We start from the raw sequence: 18,085 nt of genomic DNA on the forward strand, positions 1-18,085 counted from the left end.
AGGTCAAGTGTGTTTACACGTTACCCTCTTTGATGCCCACTTTCAGGTTGGTCTTTGAAAACAGAGTTTGGGCGATAACGTTGGGATCGCATATTTAACCTGTAATCTCTCCACCGCAGGCAGCCTGAGGCAAAGTATACTTTTGGTGCCCCCGACAGCTCTCCTTCCAAGATGCCCACCTTCTCTCTTTCACTCCAGCCAGCTCTTTCCATGTCTCCACCTATGTTTATCCTGATACCTCTTCTCCAAGGGCCTTTTCTTCCAAGCTGCTATGACTTTATTTTCCCTCCTCCTGGTTGGCAGTTAACCAAGGATGCTTCAAGGCTCAAAGCTGTTTCAGGAGAAGGAAGGAGGTGGCTTTGGAGAGGTGGTAACTTTTTTAGACCACACCAGGTTATATTCTGTTCTTAAAATTTCTGTGTCTCTGAGTGTTTATCCATATTGGGTAATTCTGCATCCTTTACGCAAATTCTTAATTTTATCATGTATCCCCCTTTTTAATGCAAAGACAGAGCTGATTTTCACCTTTTAAGAGATCTGACTGCACCTCCCAAGGGAGAACCTGCCTATGAGGTGGGAAGCTTTGCACCCAGCCCCAAGCTTACTAGTGCCAGCCCTGGGAAGCACCGTGGGTGTGGATCTGCCGTGGCTGTGCTCTAACCAGATCAGGGTAATATGTGGCCTGATTTGCAAATTTAGAAAGGGATACGTTCCATCATTTATGTCCATGATGGTCTTTGGGGAAGCAAATGTAACTTACCTGTTATATTTGCATTGGTAAAGTGAAATTACTTCCCACATGAGAGGAAATAACCCGAACTTTGCTAAATTGCTAACTGGAGCACGCCTAGGGATACTACATGTCTTTGAACTGCATGATGGATTTCCTTCAAACCAAGATTCAGGGCTCTGGGGACAGGCATCTTGATGGGATTTCATCTCCATGGCTCAAAATGGGGCTTGTAAGAGGCACCGAGTGGGGTAAATTCAGAAGTGTTGGAAGATGGCACTCAAGGCGGTCAGTGCCCCGTGAGGCTGCCAAGTTGTGGGCTTGTGGAGCACTGTCTCTGGCATTCCAGCTGAAGAACCATGAGAATCAGAACAAACAAACCTGCTGGGACTGTGTAAATTGCCAGCGCTTTTGGCCAATGAGTGTGCTTGGAAACACCTCCCAAAATCTCTCCCCAGCTCTGAAGCTTAAAATTCCCACTTATTGCTCCCTCTACCTTGTGTATAAATGAGATTTTTCATAAAAATTGAGGTGAAATTCACATAACTTAAAATTAACTATTTAAAAGTGAGCAATTCCATAGCAGTTAATACATTTACAATGCTGTGCAACCACCATCTCTCTCTAGTTCCAAAACATTTTTATCACAACGAAATAAAACTCTATACCCATTGAGTAGTTATTCCCTATTCCTCCCTTCCTACAGCTCCTGGTTACCACCAGTCTGCTTCCTGTCTTTATGGATTTGCTCATTCATGTCAATGGAATCATATACTGTGTGTCCTTTCTCATCTGGTTTATTACATTTACCATATGGTTTGGAGATTCTTCCACAGTGGAGCATGTTTCAGTACTTTGTCCCTTTTTCGTGGCGAATAATATTCCACCATGTGGATCTACCACGTTTTGTCTATCCATTCAACTGTTGATGAGCCTTTGGGCTTGTTTCTACTATTGTGAATAGTGCTGCTGTGAACGTTTGTGTACAAGTATTTGTTTGAGTCTCTGAGATTCTTTTGTTTGAGTGAGATTTTATAGTTAGCAAAGTCCCTTTATGTCCATTCTGTTCCTAGTAAGGAGGAGCATGCATTTTAACTAGTCGTATTACCCCCAAGGGGAACATGTTAGGGCCTCACTCATCAGTAAGAATCACTTCGGCTTGACTAAGCCTGTCAGGCCCCAGTGTAAAATCTGGTGCAGAAGAAAGTGGTTTCCAGTTTGGAGGGTCCTTCTGGTATGGAGAGGGTCCATGTCTGAGAGCTAGCCTAGGTCATCTCCACGTCTGTTATGTCTATTACAGTTCTGTTGGTCAGTCTGTGCACAGTGGGGTGGGGGTAGACACAGCTCTCAGCAGCACCCTCTCCCTCATTCAGCTCTTATTTACTGAGCTGTGCACTGTGCCGGGCCCTGGAGTTACGAAGCCGAGTCAGACATGGTCCTTGCCTTAGAGTAGTGGTGAAGTGGGCACTACATAATATAAAGTCAGAAATGCGTAGAAGTGGTGTGATAAAGGTGCTGGATGGGGGGCGGGGGGGAGTGGAGTGGGCAGTGACTAACTTTCCCGGGGGGGTTGGAGCATTGGGTTCTTAAAGACATAAAGGCAACCACAAGGTGAGAAAGAGGATGGAGGGAGCGCTGGGTCCCAGGAAGAGAACAGGCGAAGCCAGGAGAGCAGCAAAGTGCATTCCTTGTTTGGAAACTACCAAGGTCAATAGCATGGCTAGTCTCATTAAGTTCACAGGCTCATCAGGCCAGGAACCGGGCTGGAAAAATGGGCAGGAACTAGGGAAAGGCCTTGTGTACTACAGTCAAGAAACTGTGGTGAGTCAGAAACTAGGATGAATTTTAGGCAGGAAATGACCTGATCAAGTCTGTGTTTTGAAAAGATCCCTTTGTAACAAGTGACTGATGAACCAGTCTCCCATACCCTCCCTCCTGGTCTGCCTTCTCTGTCATCTCACTGGCCGTAGGCTGGCCCTGGACTGAAGTGCAAGGCCAGGAAGATTGCCTTCCTCTTCACACACAGACCTCTCATCAATTGCCCCACCCTCCTTGTATACAACTTTCAACAAAGATGAAAGTGCCAACAGCAGTTAATGAAAAATCCATCTATACTGAGCTCTTCCTGACCAAGTATGTCATCTCTCCTGGAAGTATTTGAATTTAGAAGTAGGCCAAGCTCAAACAAATGAGTGAACTGTTCATGACGGGAATTCAGCCACCCAGGGATAGGCCCAGATAGATTCTGATAAAGTTGTTTGGAAGATTAAATGAGGTCATTTGAGGGCCTTCCCGATACCCTCACGCCATAGCCCCTCCTGCTCATCTGTATACAGTAAGGTGCCCACCCCGACTGCCCGCCATCCTGTAACACTTCCGTTTTTTTTTCTTTTGTTTTTTACTTTTTATTTTGAAATATTTATATTTAAGAAAAGTGGCACAAGTAGTACAGAGTTTCCATATGCTCTTATCCCATTACCCCTAATGTTAATGTCTTGCATCAACATGGTACTGTTATCATGAGTAAGAAATTAACATTGGTACAACACTACTAACTAATCTACAGACTTCATTCCGTTTTCACCAGTTTTTCCACAAATATTAAGGGCTTCTTTGGAAATCATGTGTCTAAGGCAACAGTTGAGTTTGCTTTCTTGTCTGCCTTAAATTGAGGCACGCTTCAGAAACCCTGCTCTCCCTGGAAACAGTAAAGAGAGCGCCAGCAGGCCTCTGATGATCCAAACTTGGCACAACTCCACTTTGGCATCCATTTGGGGTATTCTGCGTCCTTTTACTCCCCATACCCCACCTACCCACCCATCCTTTCTCCTCCTTTCCTGCTCCCCACTCTCAAAAAACGACATCGTGGGCTTCCCAGACCCCACACTACACAATGCATTGTTTTCATTTTCGGAGAACTCTCGAGAGCCTTGCTCCAGACCCGAGAGGTTTGCCAAGGAATGTGTAGCTATTGACTCCCACTGTCACTGTCAAACTCCCGTGGTCAGTGTTTCCCCATTCTCGATCTGTGGTGCTTCCTGAGTGGATACTCCTACTGCTGCCACGTTGGTCATCATTGCTATCAGCTCGCGTGACCATCCCTCATAAGCTCCTTGCTCTGGGGAAGGGGGAGACCCCAGAGGTAGAGGGTAAACTGTGTTTGCTTTTCCCTATCACATGACAGCGACTTCGGAAGGTTGAGGGGCTGGTAACACAGTAACTAAATTACCTTTATGAGAAACAGGAGTGCCCATCACAAAGCGCCCGGGCATCCTGACATCACGTTGAGGCAGCTGGCACATGTTTGTGCCAGCTGCTGTGATGAATGGCCAGAATTCCGTTTGCCCTCTCCTAGTGCACTTTTCTTCTCCCTAGAACGCAGCCTCGGGCACGCTCGCAGCAAGTGCCCTTGCACTCTTTCTGCCTTGCTGCTTCATGTTTTTAATTTGCTGAGCATGGAGGGCATCAACGATGAAAGAAGTGTGAGCTGGAGAAAAGCATAAAGCTGATTAATGTTGGAGGAGCATTTGTTCCCCTCCAGCCACAGCCAGCTGGGAAAATGGAAGGGATGAAAGGTGATTGCGACTTGATGTTTAAAAGAAAATCTTTGTGCTACCCAGCAGATACCAAAACATCTTCACAGTAGAAGGCCCCCGGAAGCAATGCAAAAATGTCTATAACCAGCCATTTGAAAGGAAGCTGTATACCATGGTTTCAAGTGCCAGTCTGGGGCAAATCTAGTTCTGCTTGTTGTGTCACGTTAGACAAGTTCTTTGCTCTTTCTGACCCTGTAGTTTTCTCATCTGTAAAATGAGAATAATTACACCTTCACCTTCTGTATAAGACTGTTGTCAGGATTAAATGACTTAATATTGATTTTATACATAAATGAAATTTAACAGTGCCTGGCACAGAGTAAAGGCTCATTACAAAGCCTCTTATTTGTTATTAGGCTGATTTAATTTAAAGTAGTATTGAAAAGTAGAACATCATTACGGATCCAACAGCCTGGTATTCAAGCTTCAGTTTGAATTTTGAGTTTAAATCCTAGCTCCACAACTTACTGGCTTGGTGAATCTGAGCCAGTTACTTAACTTCTCTGAACTTGAGTTTCTCCCTCTGATAAATAAGGATAATGACACTGCACAAGGGGCTACTTTGACGAAAGCACTTAGCATAGTACTCAGCACAAAGAGTGGCAGACACTTAATACATGTTTATTTTTCTAGTGCGGTGGTTCTCCACCGCATTCAAATCACCTGAGACCTTTTTAGAACGCATGAATACCTAAGCTGCATCTCCAGAGACTGACTTAATAGGTCCGAGGTGGGGTTTGGGAACTGGTATTTTCGAAAGCTTCCTAAAGGAGATTGTATAAGCAAACAGGACTGAGAACTACTCCCTAGCAGGTGACATTACATACTGTTTTTTTTTAATTTTGTTTGTTTTGTTTTTTGTATCTGTCCCCAAGAGACTAGCCAGAATATCAAGAATTCTGGGCACAGTCAAAAATTTAATACACCTGTAGCTCTAAGCCCTTGATAAGAGATACGCAGCCAAGGAATTGCATTCCATTTTATTCCAAGAAACAGTATTCAAAGGGTCTTCTTAGAATCTTGAACTGGAAAGGTGGTAAGAAGTTTAGCCTAAGCCTCACACATAAAATATGGAAACTCCCAGTAGGTCAGGGATTTATATCTGGGGGCAATTCCAGGGTTTTGTCCTCCCAAGAGATATAAATTGAGGCCTTGAGGGTTTAATGAGGGGGAGAAAGAAGTGTTCTCATAATGACACCTTAAAAATCCAGAGCTCTGCTAATGCCTAGGGATAGAAAAACATCGTCTGTAATAGTGGGGGTGGGAGTTGGGGGGGTGCATTCTGGTCTCCGGACTTCAGTCTCCAAGATCCCAAGGCTGGGTCATCGAGAAACTTCTTTCTCCCCATAGGTTTATGATTAGCTACCCAATAAAAGTGGGGCTAATTTTACAACCCAAGTAAAACTTAAGCCAAAAACACTTCAACATTAGGATTTATGAAAGTAAACACTTAGAGTGCTTGCAGGATTTTGCAACATTAAAATTTCAGTGTCTTTATGTCAGGTATATGATATATTCATTTGTACGTGTACTTAAAGGTTACGTTTTTAAGAGCTTTGCACTGCAAACTATTTGGAGGACTACACTGAAGATACTGCTCCCATCTCCACCTTCAAAATGACTGTTTTAGTGAATAGGGAGTAGAAAGCAACTGAAAACCAGTGTCTTTTAAGGATCAGCTCTATCAGATTTTTTCACCCGGTTTCCTATTCTAGTGGGCTTTCTAGACTCCCTCACTGAACCCTCAGGTGTGGAAGTCCAGGGTCACAGCACTGACCACAGTCGATTTTACGAAGCAGAAGCTTAGTAAATAATTCTCCTTTAAATAAATGTCTTCTTCGGTAACTGTAAGTGCTTAAATAATAATTGTATGTTACCTCAGTGTAGCACCTTTTAAAAGCTTTTACACAACTTGATAGGATCCTCATGACTGTGACTTACAGGGTCGAGAGGTCAATTATTAGCTTCATCTTATAGATAAGAAAACCATAGCTCAGAGGACTTGGGAGGTTGCCTAAGGATATGCAAATGTTAAATGTAGAAGGAGAATTTTGTTCTCCTGATTTTTGCTCTAGAAGTACTTTAACTTAGAAGAAGCCAAAGAGGAAAAATGATGCTTTGTTCAGATGATGTGTTGATTCCAGCCAGGTTAACGGGGGAGGAGCATCCAGGCTAGAAGTCCGCCCATAAGCCTGGCAGATAGCCTCTTCTGCTTGGCTGTGGTCTGCCTTTCAGAAGCAGATTGATATTCTGTACTCTGGTGTCTTGAGCTTATCATAGGCCCTTGTGGGAGGTTTTGGCCTCTGTCCTTTCAAGCTGAACCTGCCATCTTGGGTCCTAATCTCCAGCCTTAGATCTCCAGCCATTTGCCAGACTGTCACTAATCACATCACTTTCTGGTATCCCCTTGTCTTCAGAATAAAATCTCTGCCCTCCCTTTTATTATTGTCATTTGAGGCAGCAAAAATTTTTTAAAGATTATTTTTTTTAAGTGTTAGGGGGATTATGAAAGCAAGTATCCATTAGCATTTGCTCTGGATTTCCTGGGATTTAGTGACTCATTTGAAATTGTCCGGTCCGTGGTTTGCCATGGACCTCTCTCTGCAGGGTGGAGACAATAGGTCTCAAGCAGGAGCCACGTAACTGGACTGCCCTCTGATTTCTTTCCAGCTGCCCCCAGCTTCTCTCCCCGTGGAGTCTCCTAACTGACATATCAGTCCGAGTGTACCTTGGGGATAACGCGCCCACGCCTTTGTAGCAAATGAAGAGGAAATAATCTGTGCTTAAAAAACAAAAAACTATAGAACATGTGCCCAGATTTCCAACTCATTCCCTCTTTACTCTTACAACTACATCATCTTCCAGCCCACCACCAGCTGCGAAAATAAAAGTGTTTTCTCCCATATTTAAGGATGATTTTGTGCTTCAGGATGATTTTCCTGGGGGTGAAGGAAACTTGACCGACGTGACCAACAGGTATTTTAAACGATGGAGGGAACTGAGGAAAAAGTCGGATTCGTTAGCCCACTCTTTAGGATACTGTGCCCGCCTGCGCCCCCTAGTGACTGTCTGGGGCATCGCGTAGTCAGAGCCAACTGCCAGTGTGTACTGCACCCTCTAATGTCTGTGCTCTGTTTTTAGAGATGAGTACGAAGAAGATGGATTCTGTCAGCCATACAGAGGGATTGCGTGTGCAAGATTTATTGGCAACCGCACTGTCTATATGGAGTCTCTGCATATGCAAGGGGAAATAGAAAATCAGATCACAGGTAGGTAGCAATGAAATTATATTTATACCTTGCATAACAATTTTTCTCGCCAGAAGTTTTACTGAGCTCTTCTCTTGACAAAGGATTAGGCTAAGCATAGGGGTTAGGAGCAGGGCCATAAAGAAGCAGGAGATGCAATCTCTGCTCTGGAATTTACATTAGAATAATTTATTGAAGTTTGCCCTTGGAGGAAAAGGAGGCTTTGAGAAGTCTCACATTCATTCAGACACTCAATAAATATTATTGGGTGCCTTTGGCATACCAGGACCTGGGCTGGGCACTGGGGATGTGATGCTGTGGGGAATAAGCCAGGTACGTTTCTGCCCTCACAGAGCTTTATGTTTGGAAGCAATGTTGTGTCGACTGAAAGCAGATGAATTTAGAGCCCATAATTCTGGATGCTAATCCCAATATTGCCATTACTGTGACTTTGGGGAAAGTCTCTTACTCTCTATGGAAATCTCTTTCTTTCCCTGTGAAGTGAGCGAGGAGGCAGGATGATCATAGGTCTCTTCCTGCTCTAGCTTTCTCTATTTTACCCTTCACTTTCCTGAATTGAAAGTATCTTTTTCATGGAAATCTAATAGTGAAGCACTACCTAGCACACGTGAGGTACGTAGTGTCGGCCACCTTGCACGTTTTCATACACCTAGTTCTGGTGGTTGCGGCCGCCCGTGCCTCTCCCATTAGTGTAGTTATTATGCCTCTGTGCCCTGTACCCTGGCAACACATTAAAATGACCTTTCTGAAATTCTAATAAGGTTGCCAGCTTTAGCACTGAAAAATACAAGACACCCAGTTACATTTGTTAATTTTTTAAGATGAGTATGTCCCAAATGTTTATCTGAAATTCACGTGTAACTGGGTCCTTTGTAGTTTACCTGGCAACTCTAGGATCTAAGAGAGGCAAGAACGAACCCAAGGCAGGCACACAGAACAGCCAACAGTCCAGAAACTATGTCCCGTGAGGACATTGAAGGAGCTAAGAGAGGGCCAGGGGAGCTCTTTAACCCGAAGAAGCAGCTGTAGGAAGATGTATTTGCCCATTGCGAAAGCCCTCAGGCTTTCAAGCAGAAAGTCTCTGTGAAATTCCAGAGCGGAAGCAGGACTGTTGGGGAGGGGCTATTGAAGAAACCTTTCAACCTAGTAAAAGAACATTTGAACATACTTTTTACTAAGTATTCACAAAAATAAATGGGAGTTCTGATATAAATATTTGGTCACCCAATTATATTAATCCTCTCTTGGACATTTTCAATGGACATCAGCTTACTGGAAAGTATTAACATTTTTTTAAAAATCCATTTAACTTTTTTAACACAGCATTTCCCAAACTTGTTTGCTTATGGAACCCCAACTTCTCAAACACTTTTAACATTCTACAGAATTAATGTTCTGAGGAACACACTTTGGGAAACAGTGTACTAACAACCTCTTAGGCTGCCTTGTGAGTGTAAGCTCCTTGTCAGTAGAGTTATGCAAAGGCTAGTGCTCTTTTTGTACAGGGATTAGAGGTTAGGCTAAGTGACCACTAATATTCTATAATACACACTGGAACAAATGACTTGTGCTCTTCGAGAACTTCCAGATGAGTTGCCTCATTTTCAGAAGATGGAATAGAAAGTATTCAAGCCACAAAGAAATTAAACAAGTTACCCAGAGTCATCCAGCAACTCAGAGGCAAGACACAAACTAAATCCTGTGATCGGGCTCAGTCACTGCATAAAGCAAGTTCTGCCCTGCAGCTGTCAAATGTTTTAGAAGCCTCACAAAACTAATAAAAAGTACCGGATGAAACACAAAGTTCTGTTGCTTTGTAGTAAAAATGAAAAATATATTGTACTTTAACCTAATTAATTCTTTTTATTAGGAAACCGTACATATGTAACTTAATCCTGTTTTTTTAACTTTGTAGTCAAAATTATTTTTTTCAAGCCAGTGAAAGTAAGCTGCTTAGACATCTGAAATGAATCTCCTTCTCTTGGCCTTGTCTGTTTGAGCACAGCAGATTCTTTCCAATGTGTGTTTACATCTGATATCTGTTGACTAGATAACCGGGAGAGATAAACCCTGCCCCTGGGAGTTAATAATTGTGTTTGTTTTCCAGCTGCCTTCACCATGATCGGCACCTCCAGTCACTTGTCAGATAAGTGTTCTCAGTTCGCCATTCCTTCCCTGTGCCACTACGCCTTCCCATACTGTGATGAAACCTCATCTGTCCCAAAGCCCAGGGACTTGTGTCGCGATGAATGTGAAATCCTGGAAAATGTCCTGTGTCAAACAGAATACATTTTTGCGAGATCAAATCCCATGATTCTGATGAGGCTGAAACTGCCAAACTGTGAAGATCTCCCCCAGCCAGAGAGCCCCGAAGCTGCAAATTGTATCCGGATTGGAATTCCCATGGCGGATCCTATAAATAAAAGTAAGTGGTAGCCCCTGACCTTCTGTGCTGCCTCGGGGGCCAGCAACCGCATGAAAAGTGGATCTTGATCCCTTGTAATGATTCGTGTTGATAGTCAGACTACCTTCCAACGGGCCAAATACTGTGTCGGGCTGAGCATTCAGTGGTGGATTAGATGCAGTGCTTATCTTCAAGAAGTTGCATGACGATGATAATTTTAAAATATGGTTTCTGGTTCCTTAATAACTTAAAAATAGAATTTGCCATATGTCCCAGCAATGCCACTCCTGGCTATATACCCGAAAGAATTAAAAACAGGTGTTCAGACAAAAACTTGTATAGGAAGGTTCATAACAGCTCTATTCACCACAGCTAAAAGGTGGAAACAGCCCAAACGTCCATCAGTAGGTGAGTAGATAAATACATTGTGGTATATCCACGTAATGAAATATTGTTCATCCATGAAAAGGAGTAAAATCCTGTTACATGCTACAACATGGCATGAACCTTGAAAATACTGTCATAGAAAGAAGCCAGACACCGTTGTATGAGTCCATTTATATGAAATAGCCAGAGTAGACAACTCCATAGAGATAGAAAGCAGATTAATGGTTGCCAGGGGCCGGGGGGAAGGGGAGAGAGGGCAGTGACTGCTTAAGGAGCATAGAGTTTCTTTGGGGGATAATATAAGTGTTCTAGGATGAGACAGAGGTGAAGGTTGCACAATATTTTGAATGTTCTAAATGCACTAATGGTAAATTGTATGATATGTGTATTGTGCCACAATTTAAAAAATATGTATATGGAGGCTTACCTCCATCCTCCTTTGTCTCACCTCCATGAAACAAAAGACTGTTTTTCTATGCATTTCCCATGTGCACTGGCATGGCAATGGCCCTAACCCCTGTCAGAAACCCATAGTGCCCTGCTGCTAACTAACATTTTCTGAGAACTAGATTCTTTATTACAGGACTCATGTGCAGAAATGGAAGAAACTGTCCCTGCACCATTCACTAGGAAATGACTCCAGTGCCCCCAGGTCCCACCCCAGTTCTGATTCTTTCCTGTGTTCAATATCAAAAATACTTGTGGAGGACTGGTTCTCTTCCTGAAGCATAAGCTGTAAATCCTCCCAGGAATGTCACTGCATGGCCCACTCTGTGTCCCATCAGGGAAGCCTCAGCCGTGAGGGTAATCACATGTCCTCCCTCCAGAAACTGCTGGCCAGGAGCTCCAGCACCTCCTCTGCTTCTCTCTCACAGTTTGGGCTCTTCTTCTGTGTATTTCAGATCACAAGTGCTATAACAGCACAGGTGTGGACTACCGGGGAACCGTCAGTGTGACCAAGTCAGGGCGCCAGTGCCAGCCGTGGAATTCCCAGTACCCACACACACACACCTTCACCGCCCTCCGCTTTCCAGAGCTGAACGGAGGGCACTCCTACTGCCGCAACCCAGGGAATCAGAAGGAAGCTCCCTGGTGCTTCACCTTGGATGAAAACTATAAGTCTGACCTGTGCGACATCCCAGCATGTGGTAAATACCGTCATTGCCTTTAAAGGATTCAGTCACTTTAAAAGATCCGCACTCCATGCCCCTTCCCTTAGGAGAATCGTGTAAGGGGGCAGAGGAGACTGATAGTGTTTGTTTGATCTCAAACTGTTTCTAGGATAGATAAACCTTGCTGCTTTGACATAAAACATGTTTTAGGGTACCAAAGCACACTCTCAAGGAGGAAACTGCTTTTATCCCTGCAGCCATTGTGTTAGTGAGTATAACAGGCACCGTCTCTCCAGAAGTACAGCTTATCACCATCATTCATGTAGTGAAATGTGTTACCCACGATGGTCCGTGTCCAGGTGTACCTTTTTTAGCACTACAGGTGCATTGGAAGCAGAAAGAGAATTGTTTTCCCTGTGTCCTTAAGAACGCCCACAAGGGAGGATGAATCTATAGCCATTACTCAGTGATCCAAGGCAACCTGTGGATAAACTGCGTCCTTCGTCTCATCCTTTTATACTGCAGAAGTATAGAAAGAAAATGAAGTTTCTGAATGAGTTTGTTCCTTTTTCTAGAAAATGTTTGGAAGGTAGGAGAAAGAGAATGCAAATGCTGCTGATACCTGGAGTCTCAGAATTTTTTGGAACTGAATCAACTTCCTTATCCTAGTTCTACTGATAATGTCACCTGAGTTTCCCAGGCATAGTGGGAGAGTCAGGATGTCACAGGAAAGCCACACCAAGTAAAATGGAGCTAATAATGATATACATCCAGGGTTTATTGAGAGAATAAATGAGTTGATATCTGGAAAACTCTACAATGTCTGGAAGATAATAAATGTTTAATAAATATTTTCTAGTATAATTATTATATAGTCAATATATAAAGAGGAATTTATTATAATTAGTATGTAGTCTTCACATATAGAGGAATGCTTGCTCTCAGTTTAGCAAATATTGTTTGAGCCCACTATGGAGTCAGGAGTGTGAACAAGGAAGAAAATACGATTCATGTTACAATCGCAATGCAGTGTGTGTGATACGGGAGAAGTTAGCACAAATGCTGTGGAGTAAAGAAGAGGAAGCTAAAACATACTACAGAGGCCATTAGGAAAAAGAAATAAAAATATTAAAAGAACCCTTAGTGATAAAAATTTGGGAAACTATTATACTACAGTTTCATTCTTACGTGTTACCTGTTACCACGGTATCTTTTCCTGCAAAATGATTTTATAGATGGTTAAACATACTCAGTTTGAGAAAGAGGTAAGCAGACCCTTTTTGTGTCGCTGGGCTTTAAAATGCCTTCATATGCAGCATGAAGAACAAATTATGAAGTTAACTCGTCCAGAGCCACCACTGGAAACATCAAAGCAAATTATCCTGTATTTTTTAAATGGTTTGCACTTAAAGTTTATGACTTTTCCCACATGCTATATTCAACATTAATAGGAAAGGAATAAAACAAAATGTAGATTTATAATCGTTTACTTAGTTGCCTCATCCCTTCTCCTACACCAGGTAGGTGTGAAGATTTGCAAGAGAGCCAGGTATAAAAGCAATACTTACTGAGCATTTCCCATGTGCCAGGCATCATTCTTAGAGTTTCAGAGGCTTTATTTAAGATAAGGGGGATAAGAGGGTTAAGAATATCCTCACGTTGTGACAGGTATTCTTAACCCTATGCTGCCAAGGAAGAAACAGAGGCTCAGAGAGCAACAGAGTCACCCCGCTAGTCTGTCTGACTCCAAACTCATCTTCCTGCTGCTTCACTGTGCTGTCTCAGGAGACTGATGTGTGGCCTTAAGGAAACCAAATGAATTATTTTAAGGAAGAAACACATTGTTTACTCGACTCTGGGTGAACACCGTTGTCCTGTAGGTGACTTCTGACCCTTAATTTCCAACTATAATCCTCATCAGCAGTAGGGAGATAATCAGACATAGCGAACAGACTTGTGGTTGCCAGGGGGGAGGGCGAGGGGGGGAGGGAAGAATTGGTAGTTTGGGATTAGCAGATGCAAACTAGTATACATAGGGTTGGATAAACAACAAGGTCCTACTCTGTAGCACCGGGAACTATATTCAATACCCTATGAAAAAGAATGTATACCGAGATATGTATATCTGAGTCACTTTGCTATAGAGCAGAAATTAACACAACATTGTAAATCAACTATGCTTGAAAACAATTTTTAAAAATAATATAAAAAATAAAGAAGTAGGGAGATAATTTACTCATAAACCGGAAGATTTGTTGATAATCGGATTCAAGCTTTATTACAATTAGTTTAAGTCAAGATTCGAAATGATACCTAAAAAAAGTATTGCTTTCCATTTCAACCCTGTTCCTAAAGCAGTCAGACAGACACACTCTCCAAAAGGTGAAAGAAACCCTTGAACAGTCTTTCAGACTGTGGACACAGAAAGAACGACCACCTATGTTACCTACCATGTGCCTGCATGGTGCTTTGTGCTTTACATCTTCATCTCCATTTAAAACTCATCACCACGCTATGGGATAGATGTTATTAACATATTCCACCAAGGTTCAGAAGGGTTAAAGGACTAGTCTAAATGAGACAATTCATGGGATTGGACCTTGAACCCTCGTCTATTTGCACATAGCTCTGACCAGACTCAAAGTTTGCACTCTTTCCCAGACACTCTGCTGTTTCCCATTTAAAGATTTTTCAGAAATAAATAAAAGAGTGACAATAGGCTCAACCTCTGGATTTCAGTATACTGAGTCCCATAACATGATACGACATCTAAACATGTTCCCTTGCTGATGAAGAATTCCATCATAGTATTGCTCAGTATATTATTATTGTATTAATCAGTACAGTGATGTTGGAAACCCTAAGATATTTCTTTTTGAATATCAGTCTGCATAATTCTGAGGACTGGTTAATTCTAGTCATATGAGGGATAAATTTAGATGAAAGTTAAATCTGCAGATAACAAGCCAGTTTTCACCACTTACAATAATACTTTTTTTAAAAAGAAACTTTCATTTCATTTGGAAAGAAAACAGTTCCTTTTGAATTCTTCAGGCCAAGCCACAAATACATCCATTAAAGGAACAGGGAGTCCTTGACATGTGATCAATAAGAAGCTGCTGAGAGGCCAGCGGCTCCCCAGGGTATGAAATAAAGAAGAGAGCAGGTCGGCATCAACTGTTGCTCCAAGGCAAGCCTTCTTGTAATTGCCCCTTCATAGCCCACCTGTAACAAAATAATCATACTAGAATCCTACTTTTCTTTTCTTTTTTGCGGTACGTTGGCCTCTCACTGCTGTGGCCCTCTCCCGTTGTGGAGCACAGTCTCCGGACATGCAGGCTCAGCAGCCACGGCTCACGGGCCCAGCGGCTCCGCGGCACGTGGGATCCTCCCAGACCGGGGCACGAACCCGCGTCCCCTGCATCGGCAGGCGGACTCTCAACCACTGCGCCACCAGGGAAGCCCGTAGAATCCTACTTTTATAACATTTCATTAGAGCATTTGATTTTTTTTCTCATTTCATCCTTACAAAAATCATAAAAGATAAAGCAGGAATTTCCTGCCCTACTTTAACATATGAGACAACCAAGGCCCAGGGAAGTGGTAGGACTGACCCAAGAACACAAATTAGTTACCAGAGACCAGGTCTCCTATCCCTAGGGCCACTCACTGCTGTTTGTGCTATACCAGTGGTTCTCAAACAGGGAAAGTTTTGCCTTCCAGGGTGCATTTGGCAATAGCTAGAGATATTTTGGTCATCGCAGCTGGGTGGGGTTGGGGGATGCTACTGGCACCTATTGTGTAGAGGCCAGGGATGCTGCTAAACATCCCAGAGTGCACGGAACAGCCCTCACAAAGAATTATCCAGCCCAGAACGCCAGTAGTGCCAGGTTTGGGGAACCCTGAGACTGAGTAAGAATTATACAATTTAGACTATAGAATATAGCATATTGTATATACTGTATAAATTATACAATTTAGACTATAGAATAACAATATTAAACAACAGTTAACATTTACTGAGTGCTTACAAAAAGCCACTATGCAAAGAGTTTTTTATGCATTATCTCATATATAATAGTTCTATAACTGTATGAGTTGAGTTTTATTCTACCCAAGAAGAGAAAAATGAGACATAGGTTAAATAACTTGTCCAAGGCCGCATGGTTAATAAGAAGTAAACCCAGGACTCAGAGCTATAGCCAGTCTTGTAAATTCTATGATTTATATATATGTGTGAGTATTTGTGTGTTTATGTATACAAATAGGTAGGTAGATGGATGGATACATAGATGATAAATAGATTGGTAGAGATAGGATAAGTTTGCATCTTATAATGAGGTGTAAGCTGTGGGGCATATCTGAAATGAGTTATTTGAGAGAAAGGAGTCTCATGGGAATGTTCCTGCATTCTTTGTTAAGTCAAAGTTAAGGAGGTTTCAAAATCTCCACGGGGTTTCTCATTTTCCTACTGATATCTTTTGTTTTCATTTCAACTAAGTAAGGCTGAAAGAAGTATAGACCTAATTAAATGCAGAATGTGAGCATTTGTTGTACTTTCTAGAATAAAGGCACTTGAGAACAGTCTGCCCCAGATTGTTTTATCTGTGAACTTTTACTCTAAGACAGAACATAAAATTAAACACAACCAAATATATCTGCTGTGAATTCTGGGAATTGGCTCAGCGAGGGCTGTGTGCGTGTGCCCAGGCAGTGCCTGGGAAAAGCTAAAGAACAAAAGATAGTTTGAGCCAGACTTGACCTCTCATATTCCCTGTCTTTTCTTTCCTATCCCAGGCATCCAGCAATTAGAATGGTTATTATTTATTCATTCACTTACTAAAGCCAATATGTGTTGAACTTCTACTACACTTTAGATTTTGCTAACAAGCCACGCCCTCGTGTAGCTTACAATCTAGTGGAAGAATCAGGTGAAAAAAATACAAATCGCATTAAGCACTGTCTTACAGTTCCCAGCGTTAATGTGTGCTGTTATGTGCTTTTCTGTTTGTGCCATGATGTCTGCTGTTGGTTGAACACTTGTGCTAAGTTCTTTACAGCAGCATCTGGCCTACGACTTAGCTGATGCTCAGTAAAATGTGCTGAGTTAACCCTCATAATAACCACATGTTAAAGGTATCTCCTCCATTTTACTGATGGAGAAGCTGAGACAATGTTATTTTTACTAAAGCCAAGATCAGATCCACGGGACTCAACGTCCAGCCTCTGTCCACCATGCTACAACTACTTACAGGACACATTCTAGCTTATTCAGAGGAATAAACATTCCTTTATAATTTTCCTCTTCCCTTTGATCCTTATGAGCTCTCTAGGTCTTTGATTTTCTTATCTGAAGGTGCACAGATGCAGGAATGGAGCCCCCAGCCACAAGACATCTACTCTGAGACCCCAGGGTGCTCTACTTAGCCTCAGCCTGATAGGGACTAGGTCCCCCGGCAGCTCCACCCAGGCCTCACAGCGTTTGTCCTTTTCCCATTAAGCCCTAGATTTCCTCCCTTCCTGGCAGCCCCAGGTCCCCAGTCCTCAGAGTTGGCCATCTTCTGTGAGATCCTGCCTGCAAACCTTCATTCACTACGCTCTCACCTCTAGTCACTGTGGCCACCTTTCAAGCCAAATACTGTGGGCTGGGTGGAGACAAAGTTGAAAAAGAAACACTTGCCTCTGTTCTTTCCAGCTGGCACCTAGGCACACCTCCCAGCTTCACAGCTTCACTGTAGCCCTTATCATTGCTTTTCTGTGCAGCCCTGAGTGGAGAACTGTGGAAAATATGTTTCTTTGGGAGCTCCTTTTGCAATGACCTAGCCATTTGCCCTTGTCCGTATTCTACCACGTAGCTTGTATTTCTGTCTGTCTCCCCAACTAATTGAGATCCCCTATTTGTTTCTTTCTTGAATTGTATGGGGAGGCGGAACCTTGATTACATTCATGTTTTCATATTCAAACCTTGGCCCTTTATTTCACTCTAGATAAGTCCTGAGCCACAGTTCTTCCACTAGCCAGGCCAGCATGTCTGATTCACCTCTAATTAAAGGTTTCTCCATCTACCAAGCAACCAGAACTTCCAAACAGCAGTAGTCTAAGTCCCTTACATACGAACCTTCAGGTTGCGAACTTTCAAAGATGCAAACTCACGTTCCATCAGCGTCAGGCGTGAGTGAAGTTGCAGCTTGCCCTCTGTCTCCTATCGCTGACGATCCTTCAGCTCTACCATCTCCCACCTCCTCTCCCTCCTCCAGTCAGTAATTCTTCTTGCCTGTTCACTCGATGCCAGCCCCTGGATGCCAGCTGTTGAACTGTACTACTGTACTTTTCAAGGTACTGTAAGATTAAAAATGTTTTCTTTATTTTCTGTGTTTGTTTTTAATATATTATTTGTGTGAAAAGTATTATAAACCTATTACAGTACAGTACTATATAGCCGATTGTGTTAGTTGGGTACCTAAGCTAACTTTGTTGGATTTACGTACAAATTGGACTTACGAACGTGCTCTCAGAACGGAACACGTTCGTATGTAGGGGACTTACTGTGTTGTTTTTACACCTAAACCAGCTTCACTGAAGAGTAC

General features: G+C 42.7%; 1 protein-coding gene across 1 annotated transcript in view; it reads left to right on the plus strand.

Moving 5' to 3' along the window:
* Window positions 1–6,083: 6,083 nt before the first annotated feature.
* ROR1 (receptor tyrosine kinase like orphan receptor 1) overlaps window positions 6,084–18,085 on the plus strand; it is a 36,854-nt gene continuing 24,852 nt past the window's right edge. The window contains exons 1-4 of the mRNA XM_007460075.1: window positions 6,084–6,089; window positions 7,468–7,595; window positions 9,703–10,020; window positions 11,289–11,534. Of these exons, the coding sequence (XP_007460137.1) occupies window positions 7,550–7,595; window positions 9,703–10,020; window positions 11,289–11,534 (610 nt within the window). The 5' untranslated portion in view covers window positions 6,084–6,089; window positions 7,468–7,549. The remainder of the gene's footprint in view (window positions 6,090–7,467; window positions 7,596–9,702; window positions 10,021–11,288; window positions 11,535–18,085) is intronic.

Source organism: Lipotes vexillifer, unplaced genomic scaffold, assembly GCF_000442215.2.
Source record: "Lipotes vexillifer unplaced genomic scaffold, Lipotes_vexillifer_v1.1 scaffold134, whole genome shotgun sequence".
Classification (NCBI taxonomy): Eukaryota; Metazoa; Chordata; class Mammalia; order Artiodactyla; family Lipotidae; genus Lipotes; species Lipotes vexillifer.